The 20707-nt window shown below is 38.1% G+C and overlaps 2 protein-coding genes across 4 annotated transcripts; both read right to left on the reverse strand.

Annotated features, from left to right (window-relative positions):
* Positions 1-109: 109 nt before the first annotated feature.
* Positions 110-13998, reverse strand: LOC127418970 (kinesin-like protein KIF3B). Of its 3 annotated transcripts, none has more exons than XM_051659917.1 (9): positions 13862-13998; positions 10258-11771; positions 10041-10142; positions 9567-9689; positions 6424-6542; positions 5293-5409; positions 5050-5155; positions 3491-3714; positions 110-2206 (listed from the first exon to the last, which is right to left on the reverse strand). In XM_051659917.1, the coding sequence occupies exons 2-9, from the start codon at positions 11674-11676 to the stop codon at positions 2098-2100; spliced, it is 2319 nt and encodes a 772-aa protein (XP_051515877.1). In that variant the 5' UTR covers positions 11677-11771; positions 13862-13998; the 3' UTR covers positions 110-2097. The 3 variants fall into 3 exon arrangements, with proteins under 3 accessions (XP_051515877.1, XP_051515878.1, XP_051515879.1); XM_051659918.1 differs by having other exon boundaries at positions 13751-13885; XM_051659919.1 differs by lacking the exon at positions 110-2206 and adding an exon at positions 2221-2802.
* Positions 13999-14716: 718 nt separating this feature from the next.
* LOC127419352 (GDP-fucose protein O-fucosyltransferase 1-like) lies at positions 14717-19530 on the reverse strand. The gene is made up of 7 exons (XM_051660711.1): positions 19280-19530; positions 18930-19051; positions 18341-18523; positions 17766-17878; positions 16353-16545; positions 15809-16051; positions 14717-15699 (listed from the first exon to the last, which is right to left on the reverse strand). The coding sequence occupies exons 1-7, from the start codon at positions 19416-19418 to the stop codon at positions 15505-15507; spliced, it is 1188 nt and encodes a 395-aa protein (XP_051516671.1). The 5' UTR covers positions 19419-19530; the 3' UTR covers positions 14717-15504.
* Positions 19531-20707: the final 1177 nt, after the last annotated feature.

Raw genomic sequence — 20707 nt, forward strand, 5'->3', positions numbered from 1 at the left:
AATACAGAACCATGTATTTTTAAATTTAAATCTAACATCATTTGCACACTGGAAATTCTCTGAGCTTTTTTAAGGTCTTGGAGTATTTTTAATTTTCATGGAAGTTATATTGTGACAGATAATCATCCTTTCATCAAATAGATGATTCAAGATATGGAGGTCTTCTTTGTTATGAACTATTTTAATTCAAAAACATGTTTTGGTAGAGAAAAAAACAGCGCATGAACATTCTAAACTTCTCGTGTTGCCTGTAAGCACTGCACACAAATCCATCCCCAGATATGACCACATGGAAGTTGTGACAGTACTGGCGTATTGGACTGTAGACAAACAGTTTCATTTCTAGCCTATAATGCTTTGAAGGGTGTTCAATCTAAAGTCATGGCAAACAATATTTAAAAATGTAACAGCAACTAAAGATTTATGCAATATCAGTACAGCATGAATTTTGATTAGATAATGTATATTTCAATAATTAAAACATTCATGCTGGAAATCACACATTTCAGTTATACAAATTTAGAGTGACTTTATGGACAGAGAATACAGTACTATCAGCATCAACATTGCTGGAGAAACAAGAAATGAGTGAATCATGAAAATGATATTTAAATCTCATTTGCAAAAATAAATTTGTGCAGAACTTTAAATAATACATATTTAAAAAAACAAATCTAAGCAAAGAAAAATGGATCTACAATTGCTTTAATATAAAATCCACTAGTATGGTAATAAGTTACCCTTTTAAATGGAACTAAGACAGTATTTATTACTTTTTAATACAACTGCGATGATAATACAGAATTATTTACTAACAGCTTAATATACATAAACTGTATGCTATGTCACAATGGGTTATAGAACCCTACAGTAGCAGCAGGCAGTGGTGTTACCTTCACATCTGTTAAGAGAGGGGTAGTCAAGGTTTGAGAATTTAAAAGACAAACTTTAAATCCATGTATTACTTTTAAAGTAATAACACTTTTCATGACTCAAACGATGCATATTTTCATTTACAAAACCTTGCATGTGTGACATCTAAATATTAAATACCTAAGCCTCCCAAATACGACAGACTACACTTATATGGTGTAATTCAAAACATTTTACAGGCTGCAAATTGCACAAATTTGGGGTTTTGATTTGGATTCTAATATCCAGCGATCAGGTCAAGGGACTCTCAGGCCAGCAAGAGAACTCCATTATTTTGTATTTAACGAGAATCTAAGGCACCCTGGAACCCTGATATTCTTGTGTGTGATGATAAACCCACCCATTCATACTTCCATCTTAGGAATTCTAAAAAAAAAACAGCACGTACTGGATACAGCGCTGACTGACACAGCAGCCTGGTCAAGAGCCATTTTCTGGGCCCTTTTTCCCAGCCCTACTCCTGTCAAAGAGTCTTAGAGAAAGGCTTAGAGGTTTTTGTTTGGGATAGGACCAATAACATAACGTGCTTACTATTGTGTCTGATAACAATACAGTGCTTCTGTGGAGAAAAGCAGCATGAATTTCCATCTCCAGCTACTGGTGAATAAGGTGAAATTTGTTATTCCTACAACTAGAAAGAGTCAACAGACCAAACCAACATCCACAGACACCCACACTAAAACATTGCCACAATGACATATCTAACACATAAGGTCCTAATATTGAGACCATCTGTTTTCTCAACCTTTACAATGACCCAACCTCCACGATAACATTTTGCTCAAGTGCAAGCGTAACCCATGGAATTTCATTTCAGTCATTGTAAATTATGACTGATCATGTGTACATTTCTAAGACATTAAAGCTTGACAAAAGTAAAAAAATAAAATAAAATTGTGCTATATATGGTATGTCAAATGACAACAAGGTAATTATAATGCTGTGGAAATCTCCATTCACCATTTGTTTAGCTTTGTATTATCTGTATTACAATACAGTAAGCATCAGGGTTCAAGCTTTGACTTTGGGCCTAATACCAAGTGATTTGAAGAACACCAGATTTCTTTAACAACAGTCCTATGTTTTGCAGTTCATGAGCCTAGCATCACTGACACCAACAGCCAGTCCATATGGGGGGGTTGAGGGTTTCACAGAGGGGTGGTGTCACTTGGGCACGAGGCCACGGGACTGAGGATACAGAGGTGACCTTGAGCTGGACAAGGGGCTTTGAGCTGAGGTGGGGGTGCTCGCCGCCTTGCCTGTTTTTGGGCGGCTGTGTGAGGATAGTGAGGGAAAAATTGAAAAGGTATGTCAAGGAAGGATCAAATCCAGAGGTGAAAAATAACCTAATGTTAAATGTTACTTTCCTTAAAAGGAATATTCTGGGTTCAGTTAAAGTAAAGCTCAATCGACAGCATTAGTTGAGACGATCATGTTGATAACCACAAAAAATCATTTTGACTCATCCCATACAGGAAAAGGCAAAAATCGGGGGCCTGTGTAGCTCAGCAAGTAAAGACGCTGACTACCACACCTGGAGTCACAAGTTCGAATCCAGGGCGTGCTGAGTGACTCCAATCAGGCTTCCTAAGCAACCAACTGGTCCGGTTGCTAGGGTGGGTAGGGTCACGTTGGGTTAACCTCCTCGTGGTCGCTATAATGTGGTTCTCGCTCTCGATGGGGCACGTGAGTTGTGCGTGGACGCCGCGGAGAATAGCATGAAGCCTCCACACGCGCCAGGTCTCCGCGGTAACGCGCTCAACAAGACACACGATAAGATGTGCGGATTGACGGTCTCAGACACGGAGGCAACTGAGATTCGTCCTCCGCCACCCGGATTGAGTCGAGTCACTACACCACCACGAGGACCTAGAGCACATTGGGAATTGGGCATTCCAAATTGAGGAAAAAAGGGGAGAAAACGAAGACAACGAAGTTGTAAAATTGGATATAACTTTACACAGGAAAGGTTAGTAAGTGATTTTATCACACTAACATCATGTTAACACACATATTGTTTGTGTATTGTGGCTATACTTTTGAAACAGAAACGTTTAACGTTTGGCCTCATTCACTTCCATTGTAAGTGTCTCACTGTAACTTTGATGTTTTCTTTTTTTTTTTTTTTTAAGAAAAGGAGGGGCAAGTCTGTAAATGTATTTTTGTGGTAATCAACATTATGCTACAAATGTTGTCGGTTGAGCTTAACTTGTATTGAACCTGGAATATTCCTTTAACAGGAATAGTTCACCCAAAAATAAAAATATCATCAGTAACATCCTCATCATGTGGTTCCAAACCAGTATGACTTTCTTTCTTCCCTGGACAACACAAGGAGATGAAGGACTGACAGCCTCAGTCACCATTCACTTTTATTTTAACATGAGGGTGAGTAAATGATGACAGACTTAATTTTTGGAGTGAACTATCCCTTTAAGGAAGGACAAACATAGAGGTGAAAAATAACTCAATTTTGGATGCAGATTATAAAGTAAACAAAAGAAAGAAATATGAAATGACAGAAGGAAGAGAAAATAAGAGGGAAACAAATTCTCACCCTGACTTTGGTTTCTTGGAAAACCCAGTAGCTAAGGCACTAAAGCCCAGACCTGGACTTGAGCCCAGGCTGGCATGGAAGCCAGAGGCGTCCACCTGGATCTCGTCCTCCTCCCTCAGAGCGTCCTCCAGAGCAGCAGCTACTTTAGGTGCTATCACTGGCCCCTCATAGTCTTTTGTGGTCCGTGTGGGCAGGTCCAATTCCAACAGCAAGATATTCTCGGCCTGGAGGATGGACAGAAGGAGCAGAAAAGAGAAAGGGAGGATATAAACGTTTAAGCCAAAGAAGAGAGCAAGAAAGTAAAACAACAGGATTTTGTGTTTGTTTCTCTAGACAGGGTTCCTACACCTTTTGACCAATGAATTTCCATGACCTTTCAAATCACTTGAGATTAATTGAGAAGGTTTTCTGAATATCATTTTATAGAGATTGCACTCAAAGAGACATTTCTAACAAATTGAATATTTTAGATAAAATAACTACAGAAAGAATTTCCATGACTTAAAGATTTGTATTAATTTTCATGACTTTCCCATAATTTAAGGTTTTATTAGTTTCCATGACTTTCTAAGATTTTATTTTTTCTTAATTTCCATGCCTTTCTAAGATTTAATTAATTTCCATGACTTTTGAAAATGTTAATTTCCCTGACTTTAAGATTTTATTAATTCCCATTACTTTTCCAAGAGTTTTCCATTATTTTTGTTTTAATTTATTAACTTCCATGATTTTCTAATATTTTATTAATTTCCATGACTTCAGATTTTATTAATTTTCCAAGATTTTTTAAGATGTTTTATGTTCAATGACTTTTACAAGATTTTATTCATTTCCATGACTTCATAAGATTGTATTCATTTCTATGACTTTTGCAGGCCTGAAAAATCACAATTTTAAAATTCTCTAATATTTTCAGGTTTTCCATGGCCTTGGTAACTCAGAGTAGGAATGAGAGTCATAAGGAATTTAGCGAGTGGTTAAGATTTTAATTCCACTTAACAATCCTTGTTGCTTGACGATTCAGTTAACGATTCTTTCAGTAAGTTGGAGGAAGAAAGAATTGACAATGTTTGGAAAACAATTTCATAATGCATTTAATGCCCTAACAGCACCCTGTTAACTGATGACATGAGATTTCAAAAGAACAGTAGTTGCAAATCAGAAAAAAAAACAAGTTCATATTTATTGCATAATTTTGTACACTCCAAAACCCATAATTTGGATTTAGTTTGCCAGTGAAGACAAATATACAACGAGAGCATTTACACATGCTTTTAATTGCGGAAAACAATGACTCACAAAAAGTTAACGCCCAGCCAACAGAAAATAAAGTTTCATTTTCAATGTTTCAAGAACCTTTAACGGAACTGAATGTCATGAAATTCAATTGGATCCAGGTTTTTTTTTATAAAATGTAACCGGTTCTGAATAAGAAACGCTTTTTGCGATTACCAACTCTACTCTAGAGCTCATCTGCCAAACTGTAGAGTAAATGAGCATTGCAACTGAAGCCTTTGTGTAGTGCTTTGTGGAGGATTATGGGAACTGTGTCAGCATACCTTGTATCTTACATCAGGCCGCATCAACATGGCCATGCTGGCATGCTGACTCAGAGGCCGTCTGTACCCGACTGCAGAAATTGGCCTGTTCATCATCTGCTGATCACTGCGAAAAAAAAAAATGAGAAAGAAGAGAAAAAAGAAAAATAAATGTGTTAAAGTCTAAAAACATTTTAGTTCCACATTTCCAAAATAAGCCCACAAATAATGTGTGCTCATACTGTATGAATGACTGTAACATACTTCTGAATACGGGTAATGGGAGTCATCTTCCAGAGGTCATCTTCCTCATCAAAAGTGGCCCTCGTCACAATCTTGTTCTTCACCTCGAGAGGAATGAAGTTCTCTATGATCACATGTCTGGTGGGTACAAACAAAGGTTAAGACCCCATGAAATGGCTTGATGTGTGTGGTTTTCATTCCTGTATAGACACAGGACATTTGGGCAGGACATATCGAAGGGCTGGTCCTTTTTATTAAAACAAGTCTTTGATTTTTCAAAACTAAGACTTCATTTAGGTCACAGCCATGATCATGATTTGCTACTTGTTAGTCAGCAGCAGGTGATAGTCATCAATACTTTGCTCTTTTTTTCCAAGAAGAGATAGACTTTTAAATTTGTTTATCTGCTAAAAGTGAATTAAATCAACTTTTAGAAGTACACTAGCATATACGTGGCATCAAAGCTAACAGACATGGACCAAAAGCCACAAAACTAAAATTTTGATAAAACACACTCCATTCACTGCACTCAAAAGCAGCATGTCACAGATATCGTTCCCCTAATGGACAGTGTACATCAGAAACCACTCTACACTAGAGTCTCACTATGTGAGTGTGAGTGTTATACTGTTGACATCTGTAATGTTGTAGCTGCAGAGTACAAATTTCCAGGCAGTCTGTCTCATCAACCAGACTTAATTAGGTCAGAGCACTTTTAGAGTCTAGTTTTCTAGTAAATTACACCTCTATTTCTAAACAAAGAACTGACCACCTCATTTGCATATAACAAAACAATAACTGATTTAAACTGACATTTTAGAAGTAATTCCAGAGAAGAGGAGTGCTATGTTGCAGGTAATGGAACTAAATGCTCTGTTCATTAAGGGTGAAGCAAGCATATCGTGCAAAGAGAGGGCGCACTGTGAAATAAAACAAATACAGAGAAGAGGAAATCTGCCAAAAGACAGAGTGGGGAATTCACTAAGAATGAAATTGCGTGAGGTTAGTAAATATGATGCAGGTTTTTGCAATGAAATACTATAAGCAAAAGTGGCACAACTGTTAAGTGAATTCGCCCCAGAATGTGTGAAAGCAGTATGTGTGAACAGAATACAAATTAATGCTGACAGTGAGGGGTGATGGTTTGCATACTTGAGTTTGAGTTCTCTAGTCAGCTCATTTTGCGTCTGCTCCAGCTCCTGTCTGTATTTAACATGTTCATCCTGTGCGTCTTGAATCTCTGCCTTCACAGATTGTAGCTTGGAAAAGAGCTAGATGACAGAAAAAAAATAAAAATAGCTGGAGTTTATACTCCAAAGATACAGTTGCACAAAATGGGAGAGACAATTTCTGTCATGCATAGATGAGTCTGAACGAGAATGAGCACAATAGAGATCTGCCAAGAGAGCTGTTCTACTACTAATGACTCAAGAGTATACAGCAGGACCCTAAAAATACATCTGCTTAGACGCAGCTTTCCTAATTTTATTTTTAACTGCACACTACTTATGTGGGTGCTCAAGATCAAATTAGGTACATCTAATGATCCTATATTGAGAAGAAGCAGACTTTCAGCCAAAACAGAGGGCTCAGTAGAGCACTATAAAGGGTTTTTAATTGAAGGTACAGTGCATTCAGATAGTATTCAGACCCCTTAATTTTTTTCACATTTTGTTGTTGCAGTCTTATGCTTTAAAAAAAAAAATTCACATCAATCTACACTCCATTCCCCATAATGACAAAGCAAAAACCAGATTTTTGATAACTTTGCAACTATATTAAAAATAAAAAATTGAAATATCACATTGACACAAGTATTCAGACCCTTAACTCAGTACTTGGTTGAAGCACCTTAGGCAGGGATTATAGTCTTTTTGGGTATGATGCGACAAGCTTTGCACACCTGGATTTGGAGATTTTCTGCCATTCTTCTCTGCAGATCCTCTCAAGTTCTGTCAGGTTGGATGGGGACCATTGGTGGACAGCCATTTTTAGGTCTCTCCAGAGATGTTCGATTGGATTCAAGTGTGATTCTCTGATCCAGAGAAATGGGATGCACCTGAGCCAAATTTCAAGTGTCATAGCAAAGGGTCTGAATACATATGTCAATGTGATATTTGTATTTTATTTTTAATAAATTTGCAAAGATATCAAATACAGTTGAAGTCAAAAGTTTACATACACTTAGGTTGAAGTCCTTAAATTTGTAACCACTCCACAGATTTAATATTAGCAAACTAGAGTTTTGGCAAGTCGTTTAGGACATCTACTTTGTGCATGACACAAGTAATTTTTCCAATAATTGTTTACAGAAAGATTGTTTCACTTTTAATTGACTATATCACAATTCCAGTGGGTCAGAAGTTTACATACACCAAGTTATCTGTGCCTTTAAGCAGCTTGGAAAATTCCAGAAGATTATGTCAAGCCTTTAGACAATTAGCTTCTGATAGGACGTGTACTGATTTAGAGGTGTACCTGTGGATTTATTGTAAGGCCTACCTTCAAACTCAGTGCCTCTTTGCTTGACATCATGGGAAAATGAAAAGAAATCAGCCAAGACCTCAGAAAAAAAAAATTGTGGACCTCCACAAGTCTGATTCATCCTTGGGAGCAATTTCCAAATGCCTGAAGCTGCCACGTTCATTTGTGCAAACAATAGTACTTAAGTATAAACATCATGGGACCACACAGCCATCATACCGCTTAGGAAGGAGAAGCATTCTGTCTCCTAGAGATGAACGCTAGTATGTTGAAGCTAGACTACAGTTTGCAAGTGCACATGGGGACAAAGATCTTACTTTCTGGAGAAATTTCCTCTGGTCTGATTAAACAAAAATTGAACTTTTTGGCCATAATGACCATCGTTATGTTTGGAGGAAAGAAGGTGGGGCTTGCAAGCCCGAGAACACCATCCCAACCGTGAAGCATGGGGGTGGCAGCATCATGTTTTTGAGGTGCTTTGATGCAGGAGGGACTGGTGCACTTCACAAAATAGATGGCATCATGAAGAAGGAAAATTATGTGGATATATTGAAGTAACATCTCAAGCCATCAGCCATGAAGTTAAAGCTCGGTCGCAAATGGGTCTTCCAAATGGACAATGACCACAAGCATACCTACAAAGTTGTGGCAAAATGACTTAAGGACAACAAAGTCAAGGTATTGGAGTGGTCATCACAAAGCTCTGACCTCAATCTGATAAAACATTTGTGGGCAGAACTGAAAAAGCACGTGCGAGCACAAACCTGACTTAGTTACACCAGTTCTGTCTGGAGGAATGGGCCAAAATTCCAGCAACTTATTGTGAGAAGCTCGTGGAAGGCTACCCAAATCGTTTGACCCAAGTTAAACAATTTAAAAGGCAATGATACCAAATACTAACTAATTGTTTGTAAACTTCTGACCCACTGGGAATGTGATGAAAGAAATAAAAGCTGAAATAAATAGTTCTCTCTACTATTATTCTGACATTTGACATTGTTAAAATAAAGTAGTGATCCTAACTGACCTAAGAGAGGGAATGTTTTCTACGATTAAATGTCAGAAATTGTGAAAAACTGAGTTTAAATGTATTTGGCAAAGGTGTATGTAAACTTCTGACTTTAACTGTTTGGTTTTTGCTTTGTCATTATGGAGTGTAGATTGATGTGAAAAAAATTTATAATTTAAAGCACTTTAGCATAAGGCTGCACCATAACAAAATGTGAAAAAAAAAGAAAAAAAAGGGGTCTGAATACTTTCTGAATGCACTGTGCCACTGCTGAAGCCAATAGTCCACATTATTTCAACATCATTTAAAAAAATAAAAACTACACCTGATCCTGAAGGGAAAAATCCACCAATCAGGCAATCAAGGCAAACAAGTCACAGGAAAAGAGCTCTGCACTGTGAATGACGTAATCGAGTAAGTCACCCTACACTCTAAAACTGTTTATATTTTTGTCTATATCTGAATATTTCACATTAAACTTCAAACATATTGTTTCTATACTTATAATCAATGACTTTAAATCAATAGTTTTATATTTTTCCATTCTTTGATTACATCATTTAAAAAGCATAAACAAATTACTTTCATTAGATGGTTATTTTTTAAATTCTAAAATCAAACTTGAAAGTTATTGGTTTAAATCGTGATTACCAGGTTCACTGAACTGTATTTTTTTTTTTTTTTTTATCTGACTTGAAATGAGCTTAGAATCATTGACCGTTGTGTACTTTCTAGAAGAAATGTTAAAAATGCACATTTGTAAGATTTGCGAAACTTAAATCAAAGAGAATCACAGTATCACCTTTTTCAGTTTCTTGGTCTTGATGTCCACTTCCTGCTGCAGTGAGCTGTAGGTTTCCTTCAACTCAAGTGTCTCCTCATCATGACACTCCATCTCCTGCTGCATCTCCCTTTCCCGCCTTTTCTGCTCACACACACATTATACATTACAAAACTTTTAAAACAAACACTTGCATTTTATATGCCCAAGTAGAACTGCTCAAAAAGGTCAACGAGAAGCTGCAAACTGCATCAGATAAGGTGTATAGATACTGGTCCAACTGAAAAAGACTGGATTGCTGGGTGAACAAAGGAATGAATTCTTTAATCAGCATTTTGGACTAGCAACTGAAACTCAGTTTCTAAGAATATACACATGAAAAACTATAAAGAGGCTCAAATAACCTGTACCCTTTTAAAACAACCTTGAGGATTGAAACACAGTCTGGCACAATCTCTATATGGCAAATCAGCAGTTTGTTTCTGAAAACTTTACCTGTTCGGCTATCTCTTGCCTCTTCAGCTCCAGAATCTTCTGCTGCTCATTGGTGTGGTCGACAATGTTCTTCCCTCCAACCAGCAACTTGCTTTCCATGGCCTGAATGTGCAAAATAATAGTTATCAGATAAGACGGATGAATGTCATTGTGTCGGTGGCTGCACACAAATCTATCTATCTATATATATATATATATAAATTCTGGTGTTCCTAACCTTGACTTTGGCTGCCAGCATCTCTGATGCCTCCTTCTCTTTGCGGAGATCGTCCATCTTCTTCTCCTTCTCTTTTAGCAACCGCTGTTTTTCCTCTGCAACCAAGCTGTGGTCCTCCATGATGGCCCTTCTCTCATTCTCCAGCTTCTCCTGTTGCTCCCGCCAATAATCTGCAATGCCCTTCTCCTCATCTATTCCATCTTCTTCGTCATCCTCATCATCTTCCTCATCTTCATCATCCTCTATCTCCTCTCCTCTTTCCCCAACCCTCCTCCTCCTTTTTCTCCTCTTCTTGCCAGATCTTTTCTCCAGCTGCTCTTTCAACCGGGCAATCTCTTCCTGAAACTCCCGAAGCAGTGCGTCCTTGGGGTCTTCATTGACGCGAGGCTTGTTCTTGATGTTTTTGGCTCGGTTGGCGTAGCGTAGAGTGGTAAGAGTCTCTTCTAAATTGTAGGAAGCTGGTCCGATATTGGCCACCATGACCGTTCGGGCATTCCCGCCCAGGGAATCCTGCAGAAGTCTGGTAAGTTTGGAGTCACGGTATGGGATGTGGGTGCTTCTCCCATCCACCAGTGCTGAAATGACATTGCCCAAAGCTGACAAGGAAAGGTTGATTTTGGTGGCCTCTTTCAAGCGCTCACCCTGTGCACCAGTCTTGGTCTGCCTTTCGCTTCCCGCCAGGTCAACAAGGTTTAGCTTCCCAACCCGGATGTGGTTCTCCCCATCAGGGCCAAGCTCGCTGCACTCAATCGTGATAACAAAGATAGCATGAGAGCGAGAGCTGTGCTCGTTCATGTTGGTGGCACCAACAGAGCGGTTCTGGTTGCCCACATTCATTACATGCTCAATCTCGCAAACGCTTTTAGTGACAAATGAAGACAGGTCTTTAACGTAGACACCCGTATCAGGTCTCTCTTTGAGTTCCAGACGGCGTGACTGGTCCTTCGATAAAAGGTCCCTGATCTCCTCTTGATAGATCTCCAAATAAGAAGCCCTGACCAAGTACTGTTGGTTCTGCGAGCGGGAAATGTGCGTAAAAATGTGCTCGAAGGAATTGGGTATGACGCCCCTCCTCTCAGGGTCATTTCGGACCCCTTCCATCGTGTAAGTCTTTCCAGTTCCTGTCTGGCCATACGCAAAGATGGTCCCATTGAAGCCGAACAGTACAGAGTCCACCAAAGGACGGAACGTCTCATCATAGAGCTCCATCTGCTTTGAGTTCCAATCATAGACAGAATCAAACGTGAACATTTTTGGGTGTTCATGTGAGGAAGCACCTCTAGGGTTGCATACGTACACCTGGCCCAACTTCACATCTACGGAGACAACCCTCTCGAAGTTAGCGACTCGCTCCCTCTCGTTCATGGGGCGACAACGTACCACAACCTTAACTGACTCCGAGCTCTTGCTTTTGGACATTTTGACAGCTTTTGGATGACTTTGGTGTACCTGCTGACTTCTCTCAATGAGTCTGTAGTATTACTTCACAGTGATGGTGCTGCCAGCATCAGAGCCTGCAAAAAAATGAAGCAATTCTGTGAAATAAGCGAATATGTACAATGCCAACAGATAAAGATGAACTTGTGTTGTGGTTACAGCAAACATACACAGAATATTCAATATTTCCATCTAGTAACAAAGTGACAAACACAAAAGTAACTGACTCATAAATTGGCAGGCAATTTGTTGATGTAAAGTTTACATGAGAAAAAGACTGAATAATAAGAGCACATTTGGTAAAAACAGCAGGGCAAAGAGGCTTTAAATTATAGCCAACAAAATTAAATCAAGCTTTCAACATTGCAACATTAATAGGCTGGAGACATATTAGGTTACATTTACAGACTAACACCCAAAATGCCTTGATCTGAGCTAATCCCAAATCCAATCAAAATCTACTACTGACCTACTATGAAAACAATATGCATTTCAACTCTTCTCTTCATAAGTGAGATTTGGTGACTTAAATGACAATCAAGATAAATAAATCAGTGAACATATGAGCAATAAGTAACTAAACTCATAAATAACATATTATAAATATTGTTATAGGAGCCATTGAATGACCAGCTGACTGACCATGCCAATATGTGTCTATAACTACTTTCAGCAACAAAAGTTCCATGGTACCACAGAAATACCATAATGTTTAAATTTTTTGACATGTTCCATGATTTTCCTTGTGGTACCTAACTTTGAGTACCATGTAAATACTATGGTACATGTATATTACAATCAGTCAGTGCATTGTGTATTTCAAAGTAAAATTATATTACCACTGTATCATGATACTGTCACAGTAAATGGTTAAGGTTGGATGGAATATTGAGTTTAATGGCGTCCAAGAGTAAAATTACAATGATATTTATTTCTGTGAGTTGCTGTAGCCACTGTAGGCTCCAACCAGCCAAAGTATACAGCTAAGGCTAAATTAAAGAGAAATGCTTGTTTATTAGGTTGCTGCTGGGAAATAAGTGTATTTCTCCAAGTGTACTAGACCGTTTGTACAATCTTTAATCAAAAAATTTGAGCAAACTTGTTCTAAATATAAACTGATTTATAAGATAAAACACAATCCATCAGCTAAATTAAAGTTTGGTGAAGTTGGACATATATTCACAGATTCAAAAATCCCTGATCAATAACTCAAAAGTGAAATGTTGTTAAAACACGAACGATGCCTCTTTCCAACCGTAGTAAGGTAGACAACGAGCTACAAACCTAATTTTCATCAAATCAAGCCATCCTCTGAGGTGAGGCGGAGCGGAGACCATTGATGTGTGAAGTGATTTTGGTGACACTACACTGTTCGAGTAAAGTTATTGAATATTTTTCCTAATAAAAATTCCCCAAAATTATGCAAAAGCACATTTCTCCAAACTAAGTGTTGTAGTATAACCAACCGGAGACCGCTGATGTGTAGAAGTGATTTTGGTGACACTACACTGTATAAGAGTGAAGCTATTGAATATTTTTATAGTATCGCTTTTCGGTGTTGCACTTTGTAGACGGTCCCTGCGCACTCGTCTCACAGCCGGCTGCACGTAGAGACCAATATTATTTGTCCAGGTCGGATGATGGCTCTTTTTGATGAAAATTAGGTTGTAGCTCGTTGTCTACCTTACTACGGTTGGAAAGAGGCGTCGTTTGTGTTTTAACAACGTTTCACTTATGAGTTATTGATCCGGGAAGTTCGAATCTGTGATTATGTCCAACTTTACCGAACACTAAAAGTACTGTAGCCGCAGTGCTAGAAGCAGTTAACCCAACATCTCATTTACATCAACTCCTCTAATATCATTTCATCTCAAATATCTGTCTTTAAATCTGTAAATCTGCATTTAATTTAATCCATCTCAATCTCAGCTGTCATGTCGGACAGAAATAACGGCGATAAGTAGATCACAGGAGACAAACAAGAGAAGAGACGCTATTGTATAAAAGAGTATTGTGTTCATTACAATTCTGATGTTTTATTGTAGTACAATCATACCGTATCAATGGAGATGGAGCTCCTCGGAGACTCAAAACAAGCGGCCTGGCAACGGCAAACAAACCGTATCATTTATACAGGACTGTATCAATACATAAACATCTAACTCACCACTGCCATCCTGAGCGCTTTATCCTGTAAATTATGCCGATGATCGCCGTCGCCTTAATGTCCACCAGATTCATATACCTCTAAAACCTGCCAAACGTTAAAAAATATACAAAATTACCCGTCTCTCACGGCGCGATCTGTGATGGGAAGCGGCAGAAGAAGCGATGTGCTGCTGTGATCCCCCTGCAGGCCGGGATGGATCTACTACTGATGCTGCTCCTGTATCAAACCAACACCTACTTCTGATTACTCCATCCTACATACACTTCATTCTATATGTTAGTTTAAAAGCTTACTTCCATTACCTTTCAATCTTTTGCCATTTTTACAACAACGGTGGCTGAGATCCTAGTTTTATTTCAGTAAGAGTAGAAACTAAGACATTTTGGCAGAAACTATGGTCAATGTGATGGTTGTAACAAAAAATTATATCCAGGGAATACACAAACTGATCAAATGTATGCATTGAATGCACTGTTAGTTGCTTCGGATAAGCGTCTGCCAAATGCATACAAAAGAAAATTAAATGCATAGCCTATATTTTACTCATTCACACAGATCCAAATTTCAAGAGGTTTGAGGAGTTTGGGACCATTTTTGTACCTTTTGTGATCACCTACACATTTTATGGTACAACCGACTACAAGAAATTGGTTTAATTCATACCAAACTCATTTATAAAATGCACACTAACAGTCATAATTCCATAATTCCATTGTGTGCAGACAATTATTTTTTTTTGTCAAAATCAAAACAAAACAAACAAAAAAAAACACTGAAAATATCTTCCCCTTTAAGCACATATGAAAAAATAAAAGTTCAGCAATTGATATTGAACAAAAAGCATGGACAAAGTTACTGTACGCAGTCAGAATACTGCTTGTTTTATTTTCATGAGAAAGAATACTAATGTGCGGAATGTGCCATTCAAAGTTGTACAAAATGACTATCTTCAAATACCTTAAAACACTTATAAAACCGTTTTTCGATTTGGATTTCACAGACTTTTGGTAACAAGATAACAGAGAGTCTGCATGATATCCCTTCAAAATTGTTTTCATAAAGTCACACATATTCAGAAATCATAGGGCCGCTACATATTCTGGTGGTCTTGAAAGCCCTTAAACATGCAAATTCTAACCACTTACACACATGACTAATTCTGACCCCACTCTGCTATAATTAGCTTTGACGGGATCAGTTACTCAACCCTCATGGGGTCAGTTTCCATTCTCGAAACAAAATACAAACAAATTTGTACAAACGTCCCATTCGGAAGGCACATTACATAAACCATCCTAAACCTCTCTGGAACAAACATGTTGTGGACCTTGGTTTGGTGGCCCACAATAAAGCTAGCAGTGCCAAGGAAACGCTTGAGCACCCTCTGCCACTGATAGGGAGAGAGGGAGAAAGAGAGAATGTGGGGTTGTGGGATTGTTAAATAGTCATATGTAGCGTCTAGTTAACAAGGAATGAACTTTCTTTGTTTTCCCTTTATTTAAATACTGCTTGGTATCAAAAATACTTCAAAAGTTGAAAGCTAAATCCAGTTCACCTCATTCATAATCTGACATTTGGAACATTCAAAACTTCTTCAGCTGATCTTCCCTGTTACAAAAATCTAAGACATTTGAACTTTATTAAAGTTCCTCTTTTCTTTTCCTTTTTCCTGGATAGTCCATGCCAAAGAATGATGAAGGTCTCCCATGAATATCTCTCTCCCTTTTAACAAAGGCTGAGAAGGATGAAACACAGTTGCCGATGAAGTGATCAGACTGGCCAAGGATGTACAGGTCAACCTGAGCAGTGTCGGGCCGCAAACTAACCACCTTTACCTGCACAAACAGCAAAACAACATATTTCATCACCATTTTGCTCTGTCAAGTAATGTTTATAAAGTCCTATTTACATTTTGATGTGTTAAAATATAAGTATTAGCCTCGCCTTGCCCTTGAAGAGTTTCTGGATCTCTGCACTGTGGGTTTCGGAGTCGGTGGCTATGTATATTGACTGAGCATTGGTCTTCTTCACCCAGAGTTTGACTGCACGTCGGATCTCAGACAGATCCGGCAGACACATTGTCATAGTAAGTGGCAGGGCGTTCTGACGATCGTACCCAACACACTGAGGAGACGCCATGAAGTGAGGACCAGCTTCTCCCGACTGCAACAGCTTACACGCATTTTGCTGTGTGGAACAGAGAAAGGAAGGATTGGTAAGAGGATACAATGTCTACAATTTAGTTGCATTATTTAGAAAATAAAGGCCACATCAAGGATAATATTCTCCACTTGCACTTGTCAATGGCCCTTCAGGGATCTCATAAAACTGTCTACATCAATTTAGATATGGTTTTGGAACACTCAGGATTATAAAACTTTACATCAACATAAAGTTTAACTGGAATTTGGAGTATACATTTGTATCATTTGTCATATCCAGCTGGTACTGAACTGCAGAAAATCCCACATTCACAGACAGATCTTACCCAGTCAGATCCAATCCTCAGATGGATGCCCACGTAGGGTCTGTTTAGCAGGGTATTGATTTGATTCTCTCCTTCTTGTGCTAACTTATCAGACCACACCACATACTGCTGCAGACCCACATGTTCCTCCAATACAGGGAACTGAGCCGGGGCTCCTGGAAGAGCCAGAACTGGATGCTCTGATGGGGGGAACCTGACCCAAAAAAGTGAACAGGCTAAAAAAGTTAGAGAGGAAAAAATATGGGTTGGGAATATGTGGGGGAAGACATTTCAAAAGGAGTAGTGGAGGCACTTGCGCATCTTCTATTAACTTATCTCAGTGGAAAAGTTACCATGATATGTTTTTTTATTATGCAGGATCTGGGAAGCTTTTTTTTCTTTATAGCATTAAGACACCACAACAAAAATAAGCAGGGGGACCACTATGGGTCTGCATGTTTTGTGCCAGGAGATTTAAACTTAAGTGGCAATTGATGGAAACCAAAAACAGCTAAATAATTCCATTGTTATAGGGATAAAAACACAAAAATCATGCAAAATACAGTTCATGCCACGTTAGAAATATCTGTGAATTTTCTCAATACACCCTCCATTGACAGGTTTTGAATTTTGGACCCTGATTAAGAGAGTGTGTTTCAGTTTAAAGGGATAGTTCACCCAAAAATGAAAATTCTCTCAACATTTACTCATTTTCATGCCATCCCAGAAGTGTCACTTTTTTCTTCTACAGAACACAAATTAAGATTTTTAGAAGAACATCTCTAATCTGTAGGTCCATACAATGCAAGTGAATGTTGTCCAGAACTCTGAAGCTCCAAAAAGCATATAAAGGCATCATAAAATTAATCCATACAACTCCAGTGGTTTAATCCATGTCTTCAGAAGCAATAAACTGTAATAGGTGTGAGTGAGAAGCAGATGAATATTTAAGTCATTTTTTACTATAAATCTCCACTTGCATTTTAACATTCATCTTTTGTTTTTGACGATTCACATTCTTTGTTCACCTACTGGGCATGGAGGAGAATTTAGAGTAAAATAGGACTTAAATATTGATCTGTTTCTCACCCAAACATTTAATATTGCTTCAGAAGATATGGATTTAACCACTGGAGTTTTATGGATTACTTTTCTGCTCCCTTTATGTCCTTTTTGAACCTTCAAAGTTCTGGTCACCATTTCCTTGCATTGAATGGACCTACAGAGCTGAAATATTCTTTTAAAAATCTTTGTTTGTGTTCTGCAGATGTTATAGTCATATAGTCATTATAGTCTATATGTATATGTATATATGTGTATACAGTAAATATACATATACATTATATGTATATACAGTAAAATCTGGGATGGCTTGAGGGTGAGAAAATTATGAAAGAATTTTCATTTTTGGGTGAACTACTCCTTTAATCATACCTCTTCATCCAATGCGGTTGGTAGTAAGAGCTGAATGAAAGACCTCCGAATAGTATGGAGCGATCAAAGTCCACTCCAATATGGTCCCAGAAGGGTCCAAATGGATTCCCATCCTGCACCAAAATCAACAAGCTACATTACTCAACAGGTCAAGACTCGATTCGTGCATCATCTTCAATGGAATACATGCTATTATTGTGGTATGAAACAAAATACAAAGCTGCAAACATTCCAGTTGATGGCAGTGTTTCTATAGTATGAGCCATTTAAATTGGTGTAACAGCTCATAAGTGGTTGTTTGGTGTGACTTTTGTACATTAAAACATACAACTTTGCTTTTACGGTCACCCTTCATGTAAGATTTCATAGTTTAAAAGTCCAGGAAAATCCTGATTCTAAAAAAAAGAAGGAAATGCTGAATGTGTCTTTAGGACATTTCAGCACTTTGTTTTTTCTTTATAGTAAATGAGTTAGAGCCAGCAGATCCCAAAGTGTTGCGAGTGCAAGAACAAGTGGTTAACTGTCTGTCAGACAACTACCCTTCAAGCATTAAGAAGAATAAAAAGCTACATTACCTTCATCGGACAGGTCTTCTTGTCTGGGCTCCTGTGAGCAGCAGACTCAAAGCAGTAGGCAACTCTCTGGCCCTGGGGCCAGTGTTTGGGGGCCAACTGCTCCATGAAGTCCTCCAAACTGACCACACGGTGGTACTGCTTCAAGGGCTCTAACTGGAAATACTCACTATAAGGGGCATGCACCTGTTTCAGAGGAACACAATCATATCATGCCATATTGTACTTTCTCCTGTTGATCTAGTAGTGCGAGATCTGAAATGCCGACTGAAATATATGAAAGGTCAGGGTTCCCACATATTTGGATGTTGAGGCTGATTTTACAAATAATTTTATAGGGACTGCACTCACAAAGTGCAAATTCCAGCCCATGAAATATTCTAGAGCTGAGCATTACTAGAAATTTCAATACATTTTTGAAGATTTATAATTTAAATCTATGACTTATGGTTTAATCATATAAGATTAAATTAATTTCCGTGATTTTTTCAGGTCTGAAATCCCAATTTGACACTTCCCTGATATTGTTCCAGGTATTCCATGACAGTGGGAACCCTGAAAGGTGCAAAGGAGTGACGTATGTTGTGTTTACGTTTGTAAAAGGAGGCGCGTGATGACGGTAAACAATCCACGGCGGAACCGCGAGAGTTCGGTTCAGCATTTTGGCAAAAGCCAGCGATCCGAGAAAATGATCTGCTTGATTTCCAAAGCGACCTAAAGAGAAACATGGCAGATAAGTGCATTTCTTAATCCAAACACAACACAGAAAAACACAGTCGCTGTGTAACTGAATGCTACAGTTCGTTCTCTGGATCTAAATGAGTGCAATATGATTATAATTTTGCCTTCATTTGATCACACAACTCTTAAAATCCAGTTCTTTGCATTTCAATGAGGACACAATCGCTCTAAATGTTTCAGATGTATTACTCATCTCATTACCCATGCATGGACAATAAAGAATGTATCCGTTTCCATCCCATGTCACTTCTGTAGCGTCGATAAACGTGTTCGTTGAAAAGAATGACACATGCAAATAAGTTACAATGAAAAGTTTCAAGTGCTTTGGTCTCGTCGCCATAACTGAGCATCCACTGTCCCACAATACACTGCGAAGATAAAGTTAACACATTACATACCGGAAGTGTTTTGGCGCAAGAATCGGATCCCCAAAAGAAGCATTTAGGTTGTTTGCACGGTAAAACGCTTTACATTGCCAGTGCATGATATTGGGTCATACATACATTTAAATTTATACAACACATATACGCGCAAAGGAATTAAAATAAAATAAAATGTAGACTAAATATTATAAAATAACAGTTAACAAGTAATAATAATACAAGTTTATATTAAATAAAAAGGAGTCAAAAAGAGGAAAAATTGATTTATATTCAGGGTAGCGTCCTATTTGATTTTTGACAGGAGTAAAAACAAATCTGTGAGGGATAGACACTAAAACGGGTTGCACAGTTGATTAAATTGGTGTTGGTCGTTCAGCTGATGAAACATAATATATATATATATATATATATATATATATATATATATATATTTCCAGAACAATTCTATAGAAGAAGCAGAAAAACATGAGTTGTGAAAATTAGATCTAGGACCTTCACTGCTTTATAAATTGCATCACAGCCTCGTTTTCATTCCCGCCAAAAATGAAAGCTGAAGTGTTTCATTTCTGCTCCACTAGTGCCACCAAGTGGAATTGCAAAAACAAACATTGTTTTCAAACAGCTTTTTCGAACACTCCCCCATCTGTTGCTGATCGAACAAGTCCTGCCCTAAACTCACGCCGTTGGTTGAAGAAAGAGCAAACAAATAAAGGAACTTTTATAACGCCGCAGTACAAATGCCTTAGTTATAGTTACTTATTTCATGGCTTTCTGGAATACTGGATTCTGATTGGTCAATGCGCCATCTAGCGGTCTGACAACCGTACATCTTTCCTGTTTCTCGGATAACTGTGCGTTCTTTACAAGTAAGCTAATAAATTTGACGGCCATCTTTGGAACCCTCCTATCTACTTGAATGGAGAAAGACCAAAATCTCCAAAACGGTTGGTCAAGATTTTGATCAAAGAACATATTTAAAATCAGCAGTCAAATCTGACCACACTGGTATAATAAATTATGATTCTTTGGGCCAGATTAGGCTAAAACGCAATTTTGCCGGCTTGTCTTGCTAATGCGCAGGCACATTCTCGAGGTGAATGACAAGCAATATCTGTATCTAAAAAGTGATTGGCTCTTTTACTTGTAAGGTGGGACTTTTATACATCTTGTATAAAAAAATGTATTAAGAAAACTGTATTAAAAATGTTATCACATTTTATACATCTGTTGGGTATGCCAAATTCTC

The sequence above is a fragment of the Myxocyprinus asiaticus genome, chromosome 28, assembly GCF_019703515.2.
Source record: "Myxocyprinus asiaticus isolate MX2 ecotype Aquarium Trade chromosome 28, UBuf_Myxa_2, whole genome shotgun sequence".
Classification (NCBI taxonomy): Eukaryota; Metazoa; Chordata; class Actinopteri; order Cypriniformes; family Catostomidae; genus Myxocyprinus; species Myxocyprinus asiaticus.

What these genes read in the sequence shown, in the direction of transcription:
- LOC127419352 (XM_051660711.1), bottom strand. Translation starts at nt 19,418, where the DNA reads ATGGCGACGAGACCAAAGCACTTGAAACTTTTCATTGTAACTTATTTG. An exon ending in TGAGGATTGGATCTGACTGG is followed by an intron (nt 16,052 to 16,352) that starts GTAAGATCTGTC and finishes TGTTCCACACAG; the next exon opens with CAAAATGCGTGTAAGCTGTT. An exon ending in AGAAACTCTTCAAGGGCAAG is followed by an intron (nt 15,700 to 15,808) that starts GCGAGGCTAATA and finishes CTGTTTGTGCAG; the next exon opens with GTAAAGGTGGTTAGTTTGCG.
- LOC127418970 (XM_051659917.1), bottom strand. Translation starts at nt 11,676, where the DNA reads ATGTCCAAAAGCAAGAGCTCGGAGTCAGTTAAGGTTGTGGTACGTTGT. An exon ending in TGCTGGCAGCCAAAGTCAAG is followed by an intron (nt 10,143 to 10,257) that starts GTTAGGAACACC and finishes TTGCACATTCAG; the next exon opens with GCCATGGAAAGCAAGTTGCT. An exon ending in TCCAAGAAACCAAAGTCAGG is followed by an intron (nt 2,207 to 3,490) that starts GTGAGAATTTGT and finishes ATCCTCACACAG; the next exon opens with CCGCCCAAAAACAGGCAAGG.